This window comes from Procambarus clarkii, chromosome 2 (genome assembly GCF_040958095.1).
Source record: "Procambarus clarkii isolate CNS0578487 chromosome 2, FALCON_Pclarkii_2.0, whole genome shotgun sequence".
In the NCBI taxonomy this organism is placed as follows: Eukaryota; Metazoa; Arthropoda; class Malacostraca; order Decapoda; family Cambaridae; genus Procambarus; species Procambarus clarkii.
The window spans coordinates 11,830,623-11,852,851 of NC_091151.1; the positions used below are offsets into that span (position 1 = coordinate 11,830,623).

At 43.6% G+C, this 22,229-nt stretch overlaps 1 protein-coding gene across 1 annotated transcript; it reads left to right on the top strand.

Annotated features, from left to right (window-relative positions):
- The first annotated feature begins 12,549 nt into the window (after positions 1 to 12,549).
- On the top strand, positions 12,550 to 18,093 carry LOC123751576 (NFX1-type zinc finger-containing protein 1 homolog). The gene is made up of 3 exons (XM_069326147.1): positions 12,550 to 12,587; positions 15,402 to 15,530; positions 17,166 to 18,093. The coding sequence occupies exons 1-3, from the start codon at positions 12,550 to 12,552 to the stop codon at positions 18,091 to 18,093; spliced, it is 1,095 nt and encodes a 364-aa protein (XP_069182248.1).
- Positions 18,094 to 22,229: the final 4,136 nt, after the last annotated feature.

The window sequence follows — 22,229 nt, forward strand, 5'->3', positions numbered from 1 at the left end:
CTAACCTAGCCTATCTTTATAGGTTAGGTTAGGTTAGGTAACCGAAAAAGTTAGGTTAGGTTAGGTTAGGTAGGTTAGGTAGCCGAAAAAACAATTAATTCATGAAAACTTGGCTTATTAGGCAAATTGGGCCTTGCATAGTAGGCTGAGAAGTGCGTTCTGGCTACTAGGTACGACATATATATATATATATATATATATATATATATATATATATATATATATATATATATATATATATATATATATATATATATATATATTTATATATATACATACATACCCCTACCATCCTCCACCCCTACCATCCTCCACACCTAACATCCTCTACACCTACCATCCTCCACACCTACCATCCTCCACTCCTACCATATATATATATATATATATATATATATATATATATATATATATATATATATATATATATATATATATATATATATATATATATATATATGTATATATTTGTCATACCTAGTAGCCAGAATGCACTTCTCGGCCTACTATGCAAGGCCCAATTTGCCTAATAAGCCAAGTTTCCCTGAATTAATCTATTTTCTCAAATTTTTTTCTTATGAAATGATAAAGCTACCCATTTCATTATGTATGAGGTAAATTTTTTTTATTGGAGTTAAAATTAACGTAGATATATGACCGAACCTAACCAACCCTACCTAACCTAACCTAACCTATCTTTATAGGTTAGATTAGGTTAGGTAGCCGAAAAAGTTAGGTTAGGTTAGGTTAGGTAGGTTAGGTAGTCGAAAAATAATTAATTCATGAAAACTTGGCTTATTAGGCGAATTGGGCCTTGCATAGTAGGCTGACAAGTGCGCTCTGGCTACTAGGTACGACATATATATATATATATATATATATATATATATATATATATATATATATATATATATATATATATATATATATATACATATATATATATATATATATATAACTGAAAACTCACACCCCAGAAGTGACTCGAACCCATACTCCCAGGAGCAACGCAACTGGTATGTACAAGACGCCTTAATCCACTTGACCATCACGACCGGACATAATGAGGTGATAGCCTAAGCTATTTGAACCACCCCACCGCCGGCACTCGGATAGTAATCTTGGGCATAGCATTTTACCAAATCACCTCATTCTTTGGGGCACACGTGAGGAACACAAATGCGAACAAGCCTGAATGGTCCCCAGGACAATATGCAACTGAAAACTCACACCCCAGAAATGACTCGAACCCATAATCCCAGGAGAAACGCAACTGGTATGTACAAGACGCCTTAATCCACTTGACCATCACGACCGGACATAATGAGGTGATAGCCTAAGCTATTTGAACCACCCCACCGCCGGCACTCGGATAGTAATCTTGGGCATAGCATTTTACCAAATCACCTCATTCTTTGGGGCACACGTGAGGAACACAAATGCGAACAAGCCTGAATGGTCCCCAGGACAATATGCAACTGAAAACTCACACCCCAGAAGTGACTCGAACCCATACTCCCAGGAGCAACGCAACTGGTATGTACAAGACTCCTTAATCCACTTGACCATCACGACCGGACATAATGAGGTGATAGCCTAAGCTATTTGAACCACCCCACCGCCGGCACTCGGATAGTAATCTTGGGCATAGCATTTTACCAAATCACCTCATTCTTTGGGGCACACGTGAGGAACACAAATGCGAACAAGCCTGAATGGTCCCCAGTACAATATGCAACTGAAAACTCACACCCCAGAAGTGACTCGAACCCATACTCCCAGGAGCAACGCAACTGGTATGTACAAGACGCCTTAATCCACTTGACCATCACGACCGGACATAATGAGGTGATAGCCTAAGCTATTTGAACCACCCCACCGCCGGCACTCGGATAGTAATCTTGGGCATAGCATTTTACCAAATCACCTCATTCTTTGGGGCACACGTGAGGAACACAAATGCGAACAAGCCTGAATGGTCCCCAGGACAATATGCAACTGAAAACTCACACCCCAGAAGTGACTCGAACACATACTCCCAGGAGCAACGCAACTGGTATGTACAAGACGCCTTAATCCACTTGACCATCACGACCGGACATAATGAGGTGATAGCCTAAGCTATTTGAACCACCCCACCGCCGGCACTCGGATAGTAATCTTGGGCATAGCATTTTACCAAATCACCAGTTGCGTTGCTCCTGGGAGTATGGGTTCGAGTCACTTCTGGGGTGTGAGTTTTCAGTTGCATATTGTCCTGGGGACCATTCAGGCTTGTTCGCATTTGTGTTCCTCACGTGTGCCCCAAAGAATGAGGTGATTTGGTAAAATGCTATGCCCAAGATTACTATCCGAGTGCCGGCGGTGGGGTGGTTCAAATAGCTTAGGCTATCACCTCATTATGTCCGGTCGTGATGGTCAAGTGGATTAAGGCGTCTTGTACATACCAGTTGCGTTGCTCCTGGGAGTATGGGTTCGAGTCACTTCTGGGGTGTGAGTTTTCAGTTGCATATTGTCCTGGGGACCATTCAGGCTTGTTCGCATATATATATATATATATATATATATATATATATATATATATATATATATATATATATATATATATATATATATATATATAAATATAGGGGGGTATCACCACTGGTGCAATTATAGGGACCCACAGCCTCAGAGAAGGGAACACAGAGCACTCAGGGAAAAACTTGCCATTTAACTCTGAATACGAAAGAGTGTTCACTTCTCCTACCACCCCTTTTTTTTTTATTATGATGCACACTTTATTATGCAAGGTTATACAGTTACATATCTGATTTTATACAAAAAATGAACATTAAGAGGACACAAGAAAAAGTTCGCTTCCTAGAGGCTGTAGATTTCCTCGAACTCCTCCGCGCCGGGCAGGAACCGAGGATGCAGCGAGCATTTCCCCTCTGGATCGCGACACTGAGGCGCTGAAAGAGAAAACTTGTTGCTCTAAGGTCTCTTGTGGTGTCAATGAGCTTGGAACCAAGATCCTTAAGAAACCTTCTTGCACTCTCACCCCATGGGCCTAGGGTCTCAGACCCTATTGGAACGAAGTTGTACCTTTGATCTAATTGCCTGTACTTGACTGACTTTTGTTTTTCTCTGTGTGTCGCTGTGGCTCCTGCTGTGCCGGCAGAGAGGGTGATGTATGTCGTTGCCAGGGTGGATACGCAAGTATAGTCCCATGCTAACTGCCTGCCACCCTTCCACGGACGCAGTGTGATTCCGTCTGGTCGGCCGGCAAAGCTAACAGAGTCACGGTTCAGTAGGTTGCGGGGCTCTCTCTCCGCTGGACACTGAGCAGAGGCAAGGCTTCCTTTAATGATGTCGTTGACTTCGTCGTGTCTAGTGTGCCAACCACCCGATTTTCCACAGTGCAGGCCATGCAATCCATATTCGTCAGCATCTGCCTCGCCGCAAATACACCTGTGAACAGTGTGGATAGGGGCAGCAAGGCGGAGAGCGACAGCAATACGGAGCTCCTGCGGATCAAGACGTGTGCCTGTCGCAGACATAGGGACTGCCAGAAGGAAGTCCCCTGCATGGGGAGCCTGCACAGCTGTGAGGCGTGCACGATCACTGGGGGTTGTTGCTGCCTCCAGCAAAGCTGTGGCTTCTTTGTCTACAATGGGGCTGTCCCAACTGGATTGTTTCTTGGCTTTCGGCATGGCTGGTCTGAGTGCTGGGTCTGTCATGGCACCCCATTTCATGTCGCATTCCGTGTAGTGGGGGTCCTGTATCCCTGCTACATCACTCAGGGTGTCAGGTAGAATTTCCTTAACCAGGTCATCTGATGCTGAGGAGGAAGACAGGAAGGCTGGGACAGCAATTTGGGTGGCGGTGCGGAAACCCAAGCCACCGAGCCTGACAGGAAGAGTGGTTTGTTTCCACTGGCATTCGTTGATATAAATATATATATATATATATATATATATATATATATATATATATATATATATATATATATATATATATATATATATATATATATATATATATATATATGTATATATATGACTTTGTATTCATATGAAGTAACGTTTATAGCCTGACGGAGAGATCATTTTTAATCTCGCTCATAATTTGCCAGGACCCTGAGTAACAAACTTCCTTATAGCATTGAGTGTGTCATTGTTCATTCTCAAAGATGAGCCATGACCACAACATACCAGTCAAGGACGTATATAGTATGTACCATAGATACTTGCTAGATAGATGTCACGTCTGTGACGGATAAAAAACATGCTTTTTCTGAAAAAAACTATTTTTTTCATTTGTTTTTCCATGTGAAGGAAATCTTTGAAACCTCTTTACCGATTGTTTTGAAATTTTGACACAGCGTTGCATTGGAATAGGCGCGTCTTTTTATATATCTACTATATAAATGCCTCACCTGTGACAGGAAAAAACATGCCGTTTGAAAAATAGCGCCATCTGTTGGACGTAAGGGCAACAAAACTGTAATCTCAAAAAGCTCTTCACCGATTGCTTTGAAATTTTGATACAACATTGGATTCAAATAGGCACGTCTTTTCATATACCTACTATATCGATGCCAGCCCTGTGACAGATAAAAACATGCGTTTTTGAAAAACAGCGCCATCTGTTGCACATAATAGCAACATGCATGCTATACTATATATATGTCACGAATTCCATTTCAATGTTTCCGATTGCATTGATATATTTTATATTCATAGATTTCGATACATTTTATTTTTTATTGAATTATTATGTGTGACATTGTGTTGGAATTGAGCTGTGTTGTTTACCATACCATTCATTTCGTATGTATAAGTATAGATGCCACACCTGTGACAGGTAAAACTATGATTTTCTTGCAAAAATAGCGCCATCTGTTGCATGTAGGAGCAATACACATGCTATACTAAAAATGTTACAATTCCATTCCAGCGTTTCTGATTCCATTGATAAATTGAATTTTCATATATATTGATTTATTTTCATTTGGATTTAATGATTTTGTGTGAATTGCGTTGGAATTGAGCTGTGTTCTTTACCATACCATTCATTTCGTGATTATAGTTTATTTTTTTTAATTTTTTCATATTTTCATTTTATTTTTTAACAGTTTTTATTATATATCAGTGATGGGAACATCAGATCACTTGATGCTCCCAATTTTCTGATGGGAACATTAGACCATTGAGGAAAGCATCGGACGAAGGAGAAAGGAATGGTGGAGATGACTTGGGGACGGAAGTGAGAGATGGTGGGGAGGACGAGGGGACAAGGGAGGGGGTAATGATGGAGAAGGACAAGGGGACGGGGGGGAGTTTGGGATGGTGGGGACAAAGCGATGGGGAATGGAGAATGGTGTGGGAGGACAAAGGGACAGAGTAGTGGAGCATGGTGGGAAGGAAGAGGGGATGGTGGAGTGGAGAATGGTGGGGAGGACGAGGGAACAGTGGAGTGGGGAATGGTTTGGAGGCCGAAAAAATGGGTAAGGGGGCAATGGTGGGGAGGACTGGGGGACAGGGACGGTTACTGTTGCTCAGCAACGCACATGCGTTGCTGAGCCACAGCAACGCGTGGCCGGGTACAGCTAGTATATAAATAAAAATGGAAATGTTCGTTTGTTCAAAATCGCTAATCTCCGAAAGCTCTTCACCGATTTCTTTGCAATTTTTACACAACGTTCCATTCGCATTCGATCGGGTTTTTATATACATCCTATATAGATGTCACGTCAGTGACGGTAAAAAAAACATGTTTTTTTCTGAAAAACTTCGTTTTTCATGTGAGGGAAATCTTCGAAACCTCTTTACCGATTGCTTTGAAATTTTGACACAACGTTGCATTCGAATAGGCTCGTCTTTTATTTACTATATACATGCCTCACCTGTGACAGGAAAACAACATGCTTTTTTTGAAAAACAGTGCAATCTGTTGGACGAAAGAGCAACAAATGCTGTAATCTCGGAAAGTTCTTCACCAATTGATTTGAAATTTTGACACAACGTTGCATTCGAATAGGTATGTGTTTTTTATATACATACTATATATATATGCCACCCCTGTGACAGGTAAAAACATTCGGTTTTGAAAAACAGTGCCATCTGTTGCACATAATAGCAACATGCACGATATACAATATTTGTCACGAATTCTATTTCAGTGTTTTCGATTACATTGATCAATTTTATTTGCATAGATTTCGATTTATTTTATTTTTAATGAATTATTTTGTGTGACATTGTGTTGGAATTGAGCTGTGTTGTTTACCATATCGTTAATTTCGTAAGTATAAATATAGATGCCACACCTGTGACAGATAAAACTATGCTTTTCTTGAAAAACAGCACCATCTGTTGCATGTAAGAGCAATACACATGCTACACTAAATGTTACCATTCCATTTCAATGTTTCTGATTGCATTGATAAAATGAATTTTCATAGATTTTGATATATTTTCATTTTGATTTAATTATTTTGTGTGAATTGCGTTGCAATTAAGCTGTGTTCTTTACCATACCGATCATTTTATGAGTATAGTTTATTTTTTTTCATATTTTCATTTAATTTTTTAACTTTTTTTATCATAATTCAGTGATGGGAACATCAGACCATTTGGGAAGGCATCGGACGAGGGAGTGGGGAATGGTGGGAATGACGAGAAGACGGAAGTGAGAGATAGTGGGATTGATTGATTGATAAAGATTAAGCCACCCAAGAGGTGGCACGGGCATGAATAGCCCGTAAGTGGTACAATTTTTTTTTCTCAGTATTCTGAGGTTGCTTTTAACCATCAAGCTGTTATCGCGGGGGAGGATACTGCTTCACAGTCTTTATGAGGGTGTCCAGCTGCTGGACACCTTTGTTGACCAGGAGAGTGGCTGTGTTGATGGCTTCAGGGTGGCCACTGCATGATTCAGGAACTCTTAAAGCTCTTCTAAGGTCATTGGTTGCTTCACATTCCAGAAGATAGTGAAGTAATGGCTTTTCTGTGACAGTTTGGCAGAAGATGCATTCTCTCTGTCGGGGTTCACCAATCTCCCAGTTGCATCTGTAACCTAGACGTAGTCTATATAGCCTAACTGCTATTTCCCTGTGGATTCCTTTTGGGATATTTAACCTTTCTAATTTGGTTGCCTGAAGATACCATGTTGCAGATGGCGAACCTTCAGCTATTCTCTGGTGCAGGTCGGCTTTGTTGAGATGTGAGAGTTTTTTGGTGATGATGTTTTTTATGTTCTCTAGGCTGGGTTGAATTGTTTTATGTATCACTGGATGACGAGTTGCCAATTTAGCAATTTCATCAGCTTTTTCATTTAATGGGATTCCAACATGGGATGGGATCCAGTTTAAAGTTATGTTGAGTCCTTTGCCTTTAGCGACTGCTCCAAGATACAAAATGGTGGTAATTATTTCCACATTATCTTTCCACTGTTTTTGTCCTAGTATTTGAAGTGCAGCTTTTGAGTCTGTGTGTATGATTGCATTTAGAGTGTTTTGTGCAATCACATATGCGAATGCCTGTTGTATGGCAAACAGCTCAGTTTGGGTTGATGATACTAGTCCTCCCAGTCTCCAATATGCCTGTACGCTGGTCGTGCAAAGAGCAGCGCCAGCACTCTCATTTTCTGTGTCCACCGATCCGTCTGTGAAGATGTGGGTGGCTCCTGCTACTGCTATGCTATACATTTGCTCTTCTATTATGCGCCTTAGGATTGTCGGATCATAGGCAGCCTTTTTCATTGGGAGACTTTCTATTACTATTTTGAAAGTAGGCTCTTCCCACGGCGCGGAAGGAGTGTAATTTGGGTGTGGATGATCACCCTCTCTATCAAGAATCATGTTTTTTAAATGTAGTCTGTTTAGGACTTTTCCTGCTCTTGCAACCCAAGAGTTTCCATTGTTTTGGCTTAGTCCAACCACCAAGGCCTGCCGTACTGAGATATTATCAGAAGAAATAATTATCTTACTGATAATTGTAGCTGTCCTTTGTGATATTCTTTCTTGTAGAGAGGGCAAACCCGTCTCCAGTCTAAGAGTTTCAAGCCTGGTCCACATGGGGGTTCCCAGTGCGGCTCTCATAGCATTGTTTTGGGCAACTTCAAGCTTTTTCCACTGTTGGTGTGATAGATTTGTGAGTGCATGTGCGGCATAATCGATCACTGATCTGACTGCCAGTACATAGTATGTGCGAAGGACTTTCAGATTGGCTCCTCCAGAAAGGGAGGTTAGCGACCTGAGGATTGCCGTCCGGGCCGCAGTTCGCTCTCTCATGTAAGTGACCTCAGCATTAAAATTCATGTGTGTGTCCAGGATGATTCCTAGATACTGATAGGTGTTGACCCATTCTATTGGTTGACCCTGTACTGTGAGTTGGATGTTGGGGAGGACGAGGGGAACAAGAGAGGGGGTAATGGTGGGGAAGGATGGGGGAAGAAGAGAGGTGGGGAAGGACGGGGGATAGGGGAGTTAGGGATGATGGGGAGGGGGGAATAGAGAATTGTGGGGAGGACAAAGGGACAGTTGAGTGGGGAATGATGGGAAGGAAGAGATGATGGTGGAGTGGGGAATGGTGGGGAGGACGAGGGGACAGTGAAGTGGGGAATGGTTCAAATGCCGTGGAGACGGGTGAGGGGGGAATGGTGGGGAGGACTGGGAGACAGGGAAGGTTGCTGTGGCTCAGCAACGCATGGCCGGGTACTGCTTGTATATAAATAGAGATAAAAAAGTTTCGTTTGTTCAAAATCGCTAATCTCCGAAAGTTCTTCATTGATTGCTTTGAAATTTTCACACAACGTTCCATCCACATCCGAGCAGGTTTTTTATATACATACTATATAGATGTTACGTCTGTGACGGTAAAAAAAAACATGCATTTTCTGAAAAAAGGAAATTTTCCCTTTTTTCCCTTTCCCTTTTTCTGAGGGAAATCTGTGAATCCTCTTTACCGATTAATTTTAAATTTTGACACAACGTTGTATTCGAATCGGCGTGTCTTTTTATATATCTACTATATACATGCCTCACCTGTGAACGGACCAAAAAACATGCTTTTTTTGAAAAACAGCGTCATCTGTTGGACGTAAGAGCAACACATGCTGTAATCTCCGATAGTTCTTCACCAGTTACTTTGAAAATTTGACACAACGTTGCTTTCGAATAGGTGCGTCCTTTTATATTCCTACTATTTAGATGCCACCCCTCTGACAGGTAAAATCATGCATTTTTGAAAAACATCGCCATCTGTTGCACATAATAGCAACATGCACGCCATACTAAATATGTCACGAATTCTATTTCGATGTTTCCGATCGCATTATAAATTTTATTTTCATATTTTTCGATTTATTTTATTTTTTATTGAATTATTTTGTGTGACATTGTGTTGGAATTGAACTGTGTTGTTTACCATTCCGTTCATTTCATGAGTATTGTTTATATTTGATTTTTTTCCTCTTTTCATTTCATTTTTTAACTGTTTTTCTTATATATCAGTGATGGGAACATCAGATCACTTGATGTTCCCCTTTTTCTGATGGGAACACCAAACCATTTAGGAAGGCATCGGACAAGGGAGTAGGGAATTGTGGGGAGGACGAGGGAACAAGGGAGGGGGGAGTAATGGTGGGGAAAGACGAGGGGACTGGGGAGTTTGGGATAGTGGGGACGAGGGGGATGGGGGAATGGAGAATGGTGGGGAGGACAAAGAGACAGGGGAGTGGGGCATGGTCGAAGGAAGAGGATATGGTGGAGTGGGGAATGGTGGGGAGGACGAGGAGACAGTGAAGTGGGGAATGGTTATATATATATATATATATATATATATATATATATATATATATATATATATATATATATATATATATATATATATATTATATATTTATATATATATGCAACAATGATCACAAAAACACTGATCCAAGTATGCAGAATAACCACATGTGAAAAATAGAAAATGCTTAACGCGTTTTCGGCTAATTCGCCTTCATCAGAGCAAAGTAGAATGAAAGTTATTCTACTTTGCTCTGATGAAGGCGAATTAGCCGAAAACGCGTTAAGCATTTTCTATTTTTCACATGTGGTTATTCTGCATATATATATATATATATATATATATATATATATATATATATATATATATATATATATATATATATATATATATATATATATATATATATATATATATATATATATATATATATGTTTCATTGAATATGACTGCATATTCTGTGTTTATTATTTTCTGGTTTAGGGCGTCTATCCCTCTAACTATTTTCTTAGCATCAGGGCTTAGTTGAAATAGGAGTTCTCCAAAACTCATTTTCGTACTTTTAAGGTGAAGAATAGAAGTGATTTACTATAGAGTGTATTACACTTATTTATACAATTTGCACAACGTTTCGAACCTCCATGGTTCATTCTCAAGTGAACAGATCTTACAATGCTGGTTGATTTTATACCCGCACTTGGTCAGGTGATAATACAATAAAGGTGAAATTATGGGGGGATACATAAGGGATAAATGTGAGTTGAAACATAGAGGTAACTGCAGAAGGCTTATTGGCCCATACGAGGCAGCCTATCTAAACACAAAGATTAATCCAGTGTAATTGAGCTGTTATGTTGGACATTGTCTTCAGTGTTGGCATCGTTATGTTCTGGTCTTGCCCTTACATAGAGACAAACTCAAACTCAAATTTTATATATATATATATATATATATATATATATATATATATATATATATATATATATATATATATATATATATATATATATATATATATCCTGAAATTTGCATTTGTGTTCCTCGTGTGTGTGTGTGTGTGTGTGTGTGTGTATGTGTGGTGGATTTAAGTGCGTACCTGCCATCTTGATAACCAGGGTTCGAGTCTCCTGGTGGCTGTGTGTGTCTAAAGTTTTATACTTTAAAACTTGTAGTTTAAAGCAAGTCAGTGCATTATATATATACCTGTATAGATGCCTCACCTATGACAGGAAAAAAATGCCTTTTTAAAAAAAAAAACAGCGCCAACTGTTGGGGGTAAGAGCTACGCACGCTGTAATCTCCAAAAGTTTTTCATTGATTGCTTAGAAATTTTAATACATCATTCCATTCGATTACACGCATGTTTTTATATACCTACTATATACATGCCACACCCGTGACAGGTAAAAACATGTTTTTTTTTTAAACAGCGCCATCTGTTGCATGTAAGAGCAACACACGCTATACTAAATGAGTTACAATTTCATTTCAAAACTTCTGATTGCATTGATTAATTGAATTTTCATAGATTTTGATTTTTTTCATTTTTATTTAATTATATTGTGTGACAGTGTGTTGGAATTGAGCTGTGTTATTTACAATACTGTTCGTTTCATGGGTATAGTTTATTATTTTTATTTTCTTGTTTTCACTTCATTTTATAAGTGGTCTTCTTATTTTGTCAGTGATGGGAACATCAGATCATTTGGGAACACATCGGATGAGAAAGTGGGGAATGGTGTGGAGGACGAGGGGATGGGGGAAGGGGGGTAATGGTGGGGAGGACAAGGGGACTGGGATTGGGGGATGGTAGGAAGGACGTCGGGATATGGGAATGGAGAATAGTGGGGAGAACAACGGGACAGGGGAGTGGGGAGATGGTGGGGAAGATGAGGAGATGGGATAGATGGGAAAAGGTGGCGGAGGGCGAGAGGATGGATAGTGGGAAGGACTAGGGGACGGGGAGAGGGGGGGGGAAATGATGGGGGGAAATGATGGGGAGGACTTGACATCAATGAATGAAAGCAGACTTATCGATATATGAAAATAGACTTGTCATCAATATTCGAAAAGAGACAGTTTTGCTCCAAGTAACACACTTTATAGCAGTCTTGTCATCAATATATGAAACCCCACATTCATGCTAAAATCAATATTTAAGTGCCACTGGTGTCATCAACATTAAAAAAAAGCGACTTGTCTCTCTAGTGATCAATGCTACGTTCATCTTTCGAATTTTCTTTTCACTCCTCGTGACGTTTTTCATCTCCACTTTTTCCAGCCTAGCGAGAATGTTATGTCCACTTTCTCAATTTTTCACAATTTTCTGCGGTGAGTTAGGACTCATAACTTTTTCGATATCAAATATTGTCAATTCACTTTTTGCTTGCAGTTCCCTACGAATTTGCTCTTACACACTGCATTAAATTCTTCCAGTGTAAAATATATTTTTAGTACTTCCATTGGACTTTGTTTTGTTTAATCAATGGTGTAATTTGTATAATAATTATTTTTAGCACTAATACCTTATGTATACTTGTTATAAATGTTTCTCATAGACTTGAAGGAGAGCCGTCTACAGCCCTGAATACATCTTCATATTATTTATAAAGATAAATGGAAAAATTGGTATTTATTTTCTCCAGTCTTACCTACACTTTTCCCATTGTGAATGTGGTATATAAATAACACTATATAGACCCAAATGAGATGGGAGATTTTTTTCGACTAGAGGCATTCACTATAATGGCATGCACAATCAATAACAATTATGGCCCGACAGACTGATCGTCAATATAATATGGACAGGTACCTAAATGAGTTGTATGTTTAAAGTACACATTCACTGACAGGTTGAAGCAAGTGGCACCACACAGATAATCACTTGTTTACCATTGGTGTGTCTCTAGACTCAGCCTCCAACTGTTCCGGGTGAATAGCCTGGTGAGTAAGCCTCTGGGTTATCAGTAATCGACGCAAAGACAAACACTAAAGCAATAATAAATCAGAGTTTAGTACTTACACAAATGCCAGCTTCACATATTCCTACAAGGACTCATTTCAAACCTGCCCTCCTAATAGAGCGTCGCATTTTGACGTATTCTCAACATAAGGCTTATAATCATCGTACTAGAAAATGGAAGCGGCTCACAAAATTGACATACTGCCCCGTTTTCTGTTTTGGGTCCCCTGTTAGGTTAGGATAAGGACACTTTAGGACGACAGTTTATTAACGTTGGGAAACCTTAGGAGGACGAGGTGCATACACACAGGTCGCGGAAGGTCTGAATAGCAGTTTGACACAATCCACAGACCTGTAGAAGTCGTGTTGGTCGTCTCTACAACGACCACACTGACGGCTAGTTCAACATGCTCATACCAGCACAGTTCACCATAACCAACTGATCTTCACAATCATCGATCTTGAAGACCTCGTGTTGGTTCTCTCTACAACACCCTCACGTCATATATAGTAGACCAAGCACGTGGTAGTTATAGTAGACAGACACACTGACGTGAGTTGTGCTAGGAGGAGTGTGGAGCACAGAGTGGTGTTAGTGGGTCACGTGAACACCAGGAAGCAGTGGGTTCAGACATAGATCTTGGTCTACACGTGCGGTTGGTTACTGGTTCGAGCAACAGTGTGGTGACTACCGTCTAGGTTCTTGCCCCTTAACTTGCGTCTGAAGACAATTCATCTTCAGATTAACTATGGCGTCGTTTCTGGACTTCACACAACATTCACTATACAGGCGGCTTAGATACTGCATGATCAACAGGACTACATTCTCGACAGTCCTCTTGCATCTGCATGTTCCCTCGTGGGGTCTTGCACAGCCCCTCCACTTAATTCATGACAATAACTACACTGCGAGATTCTGGCTGCATGCAGAATTTTGTGACCGATTTGGGCACTCGTTAACTGGACTAAGAACTTAAACGAAGTGTTACTAGTAAGTGGCCGGTAACAGAAAAGCCCACGGGCTGGATTTATTGGCTAGGATGGTTGGCTAGGATGGTTAGCTAGGATGGTTGGCTAGGATGGTTAGCTAGGATGGTTGGCTAGGATGGTTAGCTAGGATGGTTGGCTAGGATGGTTAGCTAGGATGGTTGGCTAGGATGGTTAGCTAGGATGGTTGGCTTGGATCGTTGGCTTGGATGGTTGGCTAGGATGGTTGGCTAGGACGGTTAGCTAGGATGGTTGGCTTGGGTGGTTGGCTTGGATGGTTGGCTAGGATGGTTAGCTAGGATGGTTGGCTAGGATTGTTGGCTAGGATGGTTGGCTAGGATGGTTGGATAGGATGGTTGGCTAGGATGGTTGGCTTGGGTAGTTGGCTTGGATGGTTGGCTAGGATGGTTGGCTAGGATGGTTGGCTAGGATTCTTGGCTAGGATGGTTGGCTAGGATTTTTGGCAAGGATGGTTGGCTAGGATGGTTGTCTAGGAAGGTTGGCTAGGGTGGTTGGCTAGGATTGTTGGCTAGGATGGTTGGCTAGGATGGTTGGCTTGGGTGGTTGGCTAGGATGGTTAGCTAGGATGGTTGGCTTGGGTGGTTGGCTTGGATGGTTGGCTAGGATGGTTGGCTAGGATGGTTGGCTAGGATGGTTGGCTAAGATTGTTGACTAGGATGGTTGGCTTGGATTGTTGGCTAGGATGGTTGGCTAGGATGGTTGGCTAGGATGGTTGGCTAGGATGGTTAGCTAGGATGGTTGGCTTGGGTAGTTGGCTAGGATGGCTGGCTAGGATGGTTGGCTAGGATGGTTAGCTAGGATGGTTATATTGGGGGGTTGGCTTGGATAGTTGGCTAGGATGGTTGGCTTGGATGGTTGGCTTGGATTGTTGGCCAGGATGGTTAGCTAGGATTGTTGGCTAGGATTTTTGACGAGGATGGTTGGCTAGGATGGTTGTCTAGGAAGGTTGGCTAGGATGGTTGGCTAGGATTGTTGGCTAGGATGGTTGGCTAGGATGGTTGGCTAGGAATGTTAGCTAGGATGGTCGGCTTGGGTGGTTGGCTTGGATGGTTGGCTAGGATGGTTAGCTAGGATGGTTGGCTAGGATGGTTGTCTAGGATGGTTGGCTAGGATTGTTGGCTAGGATGGTTGGCTAGGATTGTTGGCTAGGATGGTTAGCTAGGATGGTTGGCTAAGATGGTGGGCTAGGATGGTTAGCTAGGATGGTTGGCTAGGATGGTTGGCTAGGATGGTTGGCTTGGATGGTTGGCTAGGATTTTTGGCTAGGATTGTTGGCTAGGATGGTTGGCTAGGATTGTTCGCTAGGATGGTTAGCTAGGATGGTTTGCTAGGATGGTGGGCTAGGATGGTTAGCTAGGATGGTTGGCTAGGTTGGTTGTCTAGGATGGTTGGCTTGGGTGGTTGGCTAGGTTGGTTGGTTAAGATGGTTGGCTAGGATGGCTGGCTAGGATGGTTAGCTAGGATGGTTGGCTAGGAGCGGAAGCACCGCCAACCAGCGGTGCTTCCGCTGGTTGGCGGTGTAATGACCCGGGTGCTGCCCTGGGTGACCTGACCTGTAATGACCGGTGTGCTGCCCTGAGTGACCTGACCTGTAATGACCCGTGTGCTGCCCTGAGTGACCTGACCTGTAATGACCGGTGTGCTGCCCTGAGTGACCTGACCTGTAATGACCCGTGTGCTGCCCTGAGTGACCTGACCTGTAATGACCCATGTGCTGCCCTTGGTGACCTGACCTGTAATGACCCGTGTGCTGCCCTGAGTGACCTGACCTGTAATGACCGGTGTGCTGCCCTGAGTGACCTGACCTGTAATGACCCGTGTGCTGCCCTGGGTGACCTGACCTGTAATGACCCGTGTGCTGCCCTGAGTGACCTGACCTGTAATGACCCGTGTGCTGCCCTGAGTGACCTGACCTGTAATGACCCGGGTGCTGCCCTGAGTGACCTGACCTGTAATCACCCGTGTGCTGCCCTGAGTGACCTGACCTGTAATGACCGGTGTGCTGCCCTGAGTGACCTGACCTGTAATGACCCGTGTGCTGCCCTGGGTGACCTGACCTGTAATGACCCGTGTGCTGCCCTGAGTGACCTGACCTGTAATGACCGGTGTGCTGCCCTGAGTGACCTGACCTGTAATGACCCGGGTGCTGCCCTGGGTGACCTGACCTGTAATGACCCGTGTGCTGCCCTGAGTGACCTGACCTGTAATGACCGGTGTGCTGCCCTGAGTGACCTGACCTGTAATGACCCGTGTGCTGCCCTGGGTGACCTGACCTGTAATGACCCGGGTGCTGCCCTGAGTGACCTGACCTGTAATGACCCGTGTGCTGCCCTGAGTGACCTGACCTGTAATGACCCGTGTGCTGCCCTGGGTGACCTGACCTGTAATGACCCGGGTGCTGCCCTGAGTGACCTGACCTGTAATCACCCGTGTGCTGCCCTGAGTGACCTGACCTGTAATGACCCGCGTGCTGCCCTGAGTGACCTGACCTGTAATGACCGGTGTGCTGCCCTGAGTGACCTGACCTGTAGTGACCCGTGTGCTGCCCTTGGTGACCTGACCTGTAATGACCCGTGTGCTGCCCTTGGTGACCTGACCTGTAATGACCCGGGTGCTGTCCTGAGTGACCTGACCTGTAATGACCCGGGTGCTGCCCTGAGTGACCTGACCTGTAATGTCCCGTGTGCTGCCCTTGGTGACCTGACCTGTAATGACCCGGGTGCTGCCCTGAGTGACCTGACCTGTAATGACCCGTGTGCTGCCCTTGGTGACCTGACCTGTAATGACCCGGGTGCTGCCCTGAGTGACCTGACCTGTAATGACCGGTGTGCTGCCCTGAGTGACCTGACCTGTAATGACCCGGGTGCTGCCCTGAGTGACCTGACCTGTAATGACCCGGGTGCTGCCCTGAGTGACCTGACCTGTAATGACCCGTGTGCTGCCCTGAGTGACCTGACCTGTAATGACCGGTGTGCTGCCCTGGGTGACCTGACCTGTAATGACCGGTGTGCTGCCCTGGGTGACCTGACCTGTAATGACCGGTGTGCTGCCCTGGGTGACCTGACCTGTAATGACCGGTGTGCTGCCCTGAGTGACCTGACCTGTAATGACCCGTGTGCTGCCCTGAGTGACCTGACCTGTAATGACCCGTGTGCTGCCCTGGGTGACCTGACCTGTAATGACCGGTGTGCTGCCCTGAGTGACCTGACCTGTAATGACCCGTGTGCTGCCCTGGGTGACCTGACCTGTAATGACCCGTGTGCTGCCCTGAGTGACCTGACCTGTAATGACCCGCGTGCTGCCCTGAGTGACCTGACCTGTAATGACCCGTGTGCTGCCCTGAGTGACCTGACCTGTAATGACCCGTGTGCTGCCCTGAGTGATCTGACCTGTAATGACCCGTGTGCTGCCCTGAGTGACCTGACCTGTAATGACCCGTGTGCTGCCCTGAGTGACCTGACCTGTAATCACCCGTGTGCTGCCCTGGGTGACCAAACCTGTAATCACCCGTGTGCTGCCCTGGGTGACCTGACCTGTAATGACCGGTGTGCTGCCCTGGGTGACCTGACCTGTAATGACCCGTGTGCTGCCCTGAGTGACCTGACCTGTAATCACCCGTGTGCTGCCCTGGGTGACCAAACCTGTAATCACCCGTGTGCTGCCCTGGGTGACCAAACCTGTAATCACCCGTGTGCTGCCCTGGGTGACCTGACCTGTAATCATCCGTGTGCTGCCCTGGGTGACCAAACCTGTAATCATCCGTGTGCTGCCCTGGGTGACCAAACCTGTAATCATCCGTGTGCTGCCCTGGGTGACCAAACCTGTAATCACCCGTGTGCTGCCCTGGGTGACCAAACCTGTAATCACCCGTGTGCTGCCCTGGGTGACCAAACCTGTAATCACCCGTGTGCTGCCCTGGGTGACCTGACCTGTAATCATCCGTGTGCTGCCCTGGGTGACCAAACCTGTAATCATCCGTGTGCTGCCCTGGGTGACCAAACCTGTAATCATCCGTGTGCTGCCCTGGGTGACCAAACCTGTAATCACCCGTGTGCTGCCCTGGGTGACCAAACCTGTAATCACCCGTGTGCTGCCCTGGGTGACCAAACCTGTAATCACCCGTGTGCTGCCCTGGGTGACCAAACCTGTAATGACCCGTGTGCTGCCCTGGGTGACCAAACCTGTAATCACCCGTGTGCTGCCCTGGGTGACCTGACCTGTAATGTCCCGCGTGCTGCCCTGGGTGACCTGACCTGTAATCATCCGTGTGCTGCCCTGGGTGACCTGACCTGTAATCATCCGTGTGCTGCCCTGGGTGGGACGCTTCACCAAGTAGCTACCTAGATGACTGCTTGCCTGGAGCTTGCGTCCAACATGGAAATGCTGCACTATCTTTTTGTATATTTTCTGTTCCAACAACGGCCGTCGGAACATGACAATGGTGCTCGCAACATGTTTTCTCATTAAAGATCAAACAAGCCAAGGCTTCGCTCAGTAATGCGGGAGAGAGCCTTCGTGCACTTGCCCTGTGCACTGTGCACAGAGGTCACATACAGAAACTCTGCAACTTGCAGTCAGCGGCGGGAAACTCACTCTCTCACAGTAACACATAATGTCATGGATCATGCTACAGAGAATGGCTGTCTTATCACTGCTTTATCACTGTTGATCTACTGGAATAGACTTTTAAGTATAACCAGGCTGTGGCTGCTTATTAGGACGTACAGGTCATAATTAAACTTGTAATTGAATTTAATGAAATATTATATTTGTACACTTTTATATTAGCTGCCATTGCAACTCTATAACACGTGAATCAGAGAACGTCAAGATATGTTGTTGCATTACCATATAAAACTTTTATTATGAATCTACATCTACTAGAACAATGAACTCTATGAACTCAGTCTATTTTTATACTAGTTCCATCTATGCCTCTCCCTAATCCATCCATGTTTATACCTGCTTCGTGCATGTTTCAACATATTCTCTGCATGTTTCAATGATGTTTCAATTAATTCCTTCATGTTTTCACAGTGGCTACGTACTTGAAAATGGTAAGAGAAAATATTACTAAGTCCGTCCGGCCGTTCCAGACGAAAGAGCAAGAAGTTGAAATAGTAAAGAGGAAAAAAAGATGAGTGGAACTGCAAAATGGAAAAGGAGGAGACGTGGATAGAAATTGAGGTGAAGGAAGGGAAGTGAACCCAATGGAGGACAGAGTGGAGAATGACGGTAGCGAGAGAAGTAGATTTGAAGGGGAAGAAGGGAAAAGAATGGGAAAGTAAGGGAATTAGAGCATGGGAAAAGAAAGGATGAGGGATGGTGAAATAAAGGAGTACAAAAAGAAAATGGAGAAGGGGAGAAAGAGGAATGAGAGATGTAAGTTGATTAGAAAAGCTAAAGAGAAAGTTGAGAGAGAAATATTTACTTTTCCGTGACCCACTTAACAGAAAAGTAAATATATATATTTCTCTCTCTCTCTCTCTCTCTCTCTCTCTCTCTCTCTCTCTCTCTCTCTCTCTCTCTCTCTCTCTCTCTCTCTCTCTCTCTCTCTCTCTCTCTCTCTCTCTCTCTCTCTCTCTCTCTCTCTCTCTCTCTCTCTCTCTCTCTCTCTCTCTGTCTCTCTCTCTGTCTGTCTCTCTCTAAAACTCTCTCTCTCTCTCTCTCTCTCTCTCTCTCTCTCTCTCTCTCTCTCTCTCTCTCTCTCTCTCTCTCTCTCTCTCTCTCTCTCTCTCTCTCTCTCTCTCTCTCTCTCTCTCTCTCTCTCTCTCTCTCTCTCTCTCTCTCTCTCTCTCTCTCTCTCTCTCTCTCTCTCTCTCTCTCTCTCTCTCTCTCTCTCTCCTCTCTCTCTCTCTCTCTCTCTCTCTCTCTCTCTCTCTCTCTCTCTCTCTCTCTCTCTCTCTCTCTCTCTCTCTCTCTCTATCTCTCTCTCTCTAACTCTCTAACTCTCTCTCTCTCTCTCTAACTCTCTAACTCTCTCTCTCTCTCTCTCTCTCTCTCTCTCTCTCTCTCTCTCTCTCTCTCTCTCTCTCTCTCTCTCTCTCTCTCTCTCTCTCTCTCTCTCTCTCTCTCTCTCTCTCTCTCTCTCTCTCTCTCTAACTCTCTCTCTAACTCTCTCTGCTCAATTTCTGCTCACGCTATGCTCAATTTCATATCTCAATTTCACACACTAACACTCTCTCACTCTCAAACTCACATTCACAACCTCTTACTCTCACATTCACTCATTCTCTCACACATTCACACTTTCTAATTTTCTCACTGTGTACCTCCGCGTGTCTCTCTAATTCTGTTTTTCTCTCACTCTCTCCGTCTCTTTCTGTCTTTCTCTTTTCCTCTCGCTGTCTCTTTCTCTCTCACACACACTCTCTCATTTTCCTCCCTGGTGTCATTCAGATCTCCCCCGCCTCCGCGCTCGTCCAGATAATTCTCCTACAGCCCGTCCATTCATATTTTACGGAGAATTCTTTATTCAGTAGCAGCTTGGGTCTACTTTCAGACCCAGGCACACAGCGCTTCCCTCAGATCTCAATATAAACCTCAATACACCCCGGTACATAGACAACGCTCACACAAACATACATATATAAATCCATATACAAATGTACACATGAACGTTACATATATGCATGTATAGATACTAGCGTATGTATTTGATATAAATACAGAGCGACATATGTATGCGAACGCACATACACGCACACATAAGATATGCTCGTGAAGTCACCAGTGGAGTCCCGCAGGGCTCTGTACTAGGTCCTATCTTGTTTCTGATATATGTAAATGATCTCCCAGAGGGTATCGACTCATTTCTCTCAATGTTTGCGGACGATGCCAAAATTATGAGAGGGATTAAAACAGAAGAGGACTGTTTGAGGGTTCTAGAACACCTAGACAACCTGAAGGAATGGTAGATAAAGGGTTGTTAGAGTTTAACCCAACCAAATGTAATGTAATGAAGATAGGTGTAGGGAGCAGGAGGCCAGATACAAGGTATCATCTGGGAGAGGAAATTCTTCAGGAGTCAGAGAAAGAAAAAGACTTGGGGGTTGATATCACGCCAGACCTGTCTCCTGCAGCCCATATCAAGAGGAAAACATCAGCGGCATATGCCAGGCTGGCCAACATACGAACGGCATTCAGAAACTTGTGTAAAGAATCATTCAGAACTTTGTATACCACATATGTCAGGCCAGTCCTGGAGTATGCAGCCCCAGCATGGAGTCCATATCTAGTCAAGGATAAGACTAAACTGGAAAAGGTTCAAAGGTTTGCCACCAGACTAGTACCCGAGCAGAGAGGTATGAGCTACGAGGAGAGACTACGGGAATTAAACCTCACTTCGCTGGAAGACAGAAGAGTTAGGGGGACATGATCACCACATTCAAGATTCTGAAGGGAATTGATAGGGTAGATAAAGACAGGCTATTTAACACAAGGGGCACACGCACAAGGGGACACAGGTGGAAACTGAGTGCCCAAATGAGCCACAGAGATATTAGAAAGAACTTTTTTAGTGTCAGAGTGGTTGACAAATGGAATGCATTAGGAAGTGATGTGGTGGAGGCTGACTCCATACACAGTTTCAAGTGTAGATATGATAGAGCCCAATAGGCTCAGGAACCTGTACACCTGTTGATTGACGGTTGAGAGGCGGGACCAAAGAGCCAGAGCTCAAGCCCCGCAAACACAACTAGGTGAGTACATGTGGAACACAGACGCCATAATATTTGTAGTTCGAGCACTCACAGGTAACTTACCAACTAAACAACTGACGAACTGATAAGCTATTTTACGAATTTACTAACAAACAAAGGAAAGACTCAGCAACGGTTTTTGATATTTGTTTCCCCATCTGAAAACCAGGTGAAGAAAACGACTGTCTAACTGAAATTTTTACGAATCGTCGTTAAAATTCAGTGAATTCTACCTTCTCTCAGACACATTAACACACCAGTTTACTGACTGATAAAACTGACTGGATGATAAGATAAATGACTAACAAACTGCTTGACAAACCAAATGAAACTTTGTCATATCAACCTCTAGACTGACCAGCCAGTCTGCAGGCTGGTTATGCAAATGACTGAACTGGTCAACAACTTACATAATGGACAGAATATTAGTTTATCGTTCAATTAATTCAATTACGAAATTGACTGACTTGCTAGTTCATTACAATATCTGACACCTTGACTCATTAAATATTTAGATGATATATTGTCTGGTTTTCTTCATTTGAAAACAAAATCAATTATTTGATTAATCGAATATTTGACTAAAGAGTAGTGATTAATTTAATAACAATGTTGCTCATACAAAAACTAAATCTTTATCTACTTGATTGAATAATCAACTTATTGACTGACAAAGTTTGCTTGATTGACTCTAAATAGTTTACCTAAAGACGCACCTGTTAACCAACTGGTAATCTGACAAACTCAGACACATTGCCACTGCAGAATCCCAGAGTGAAG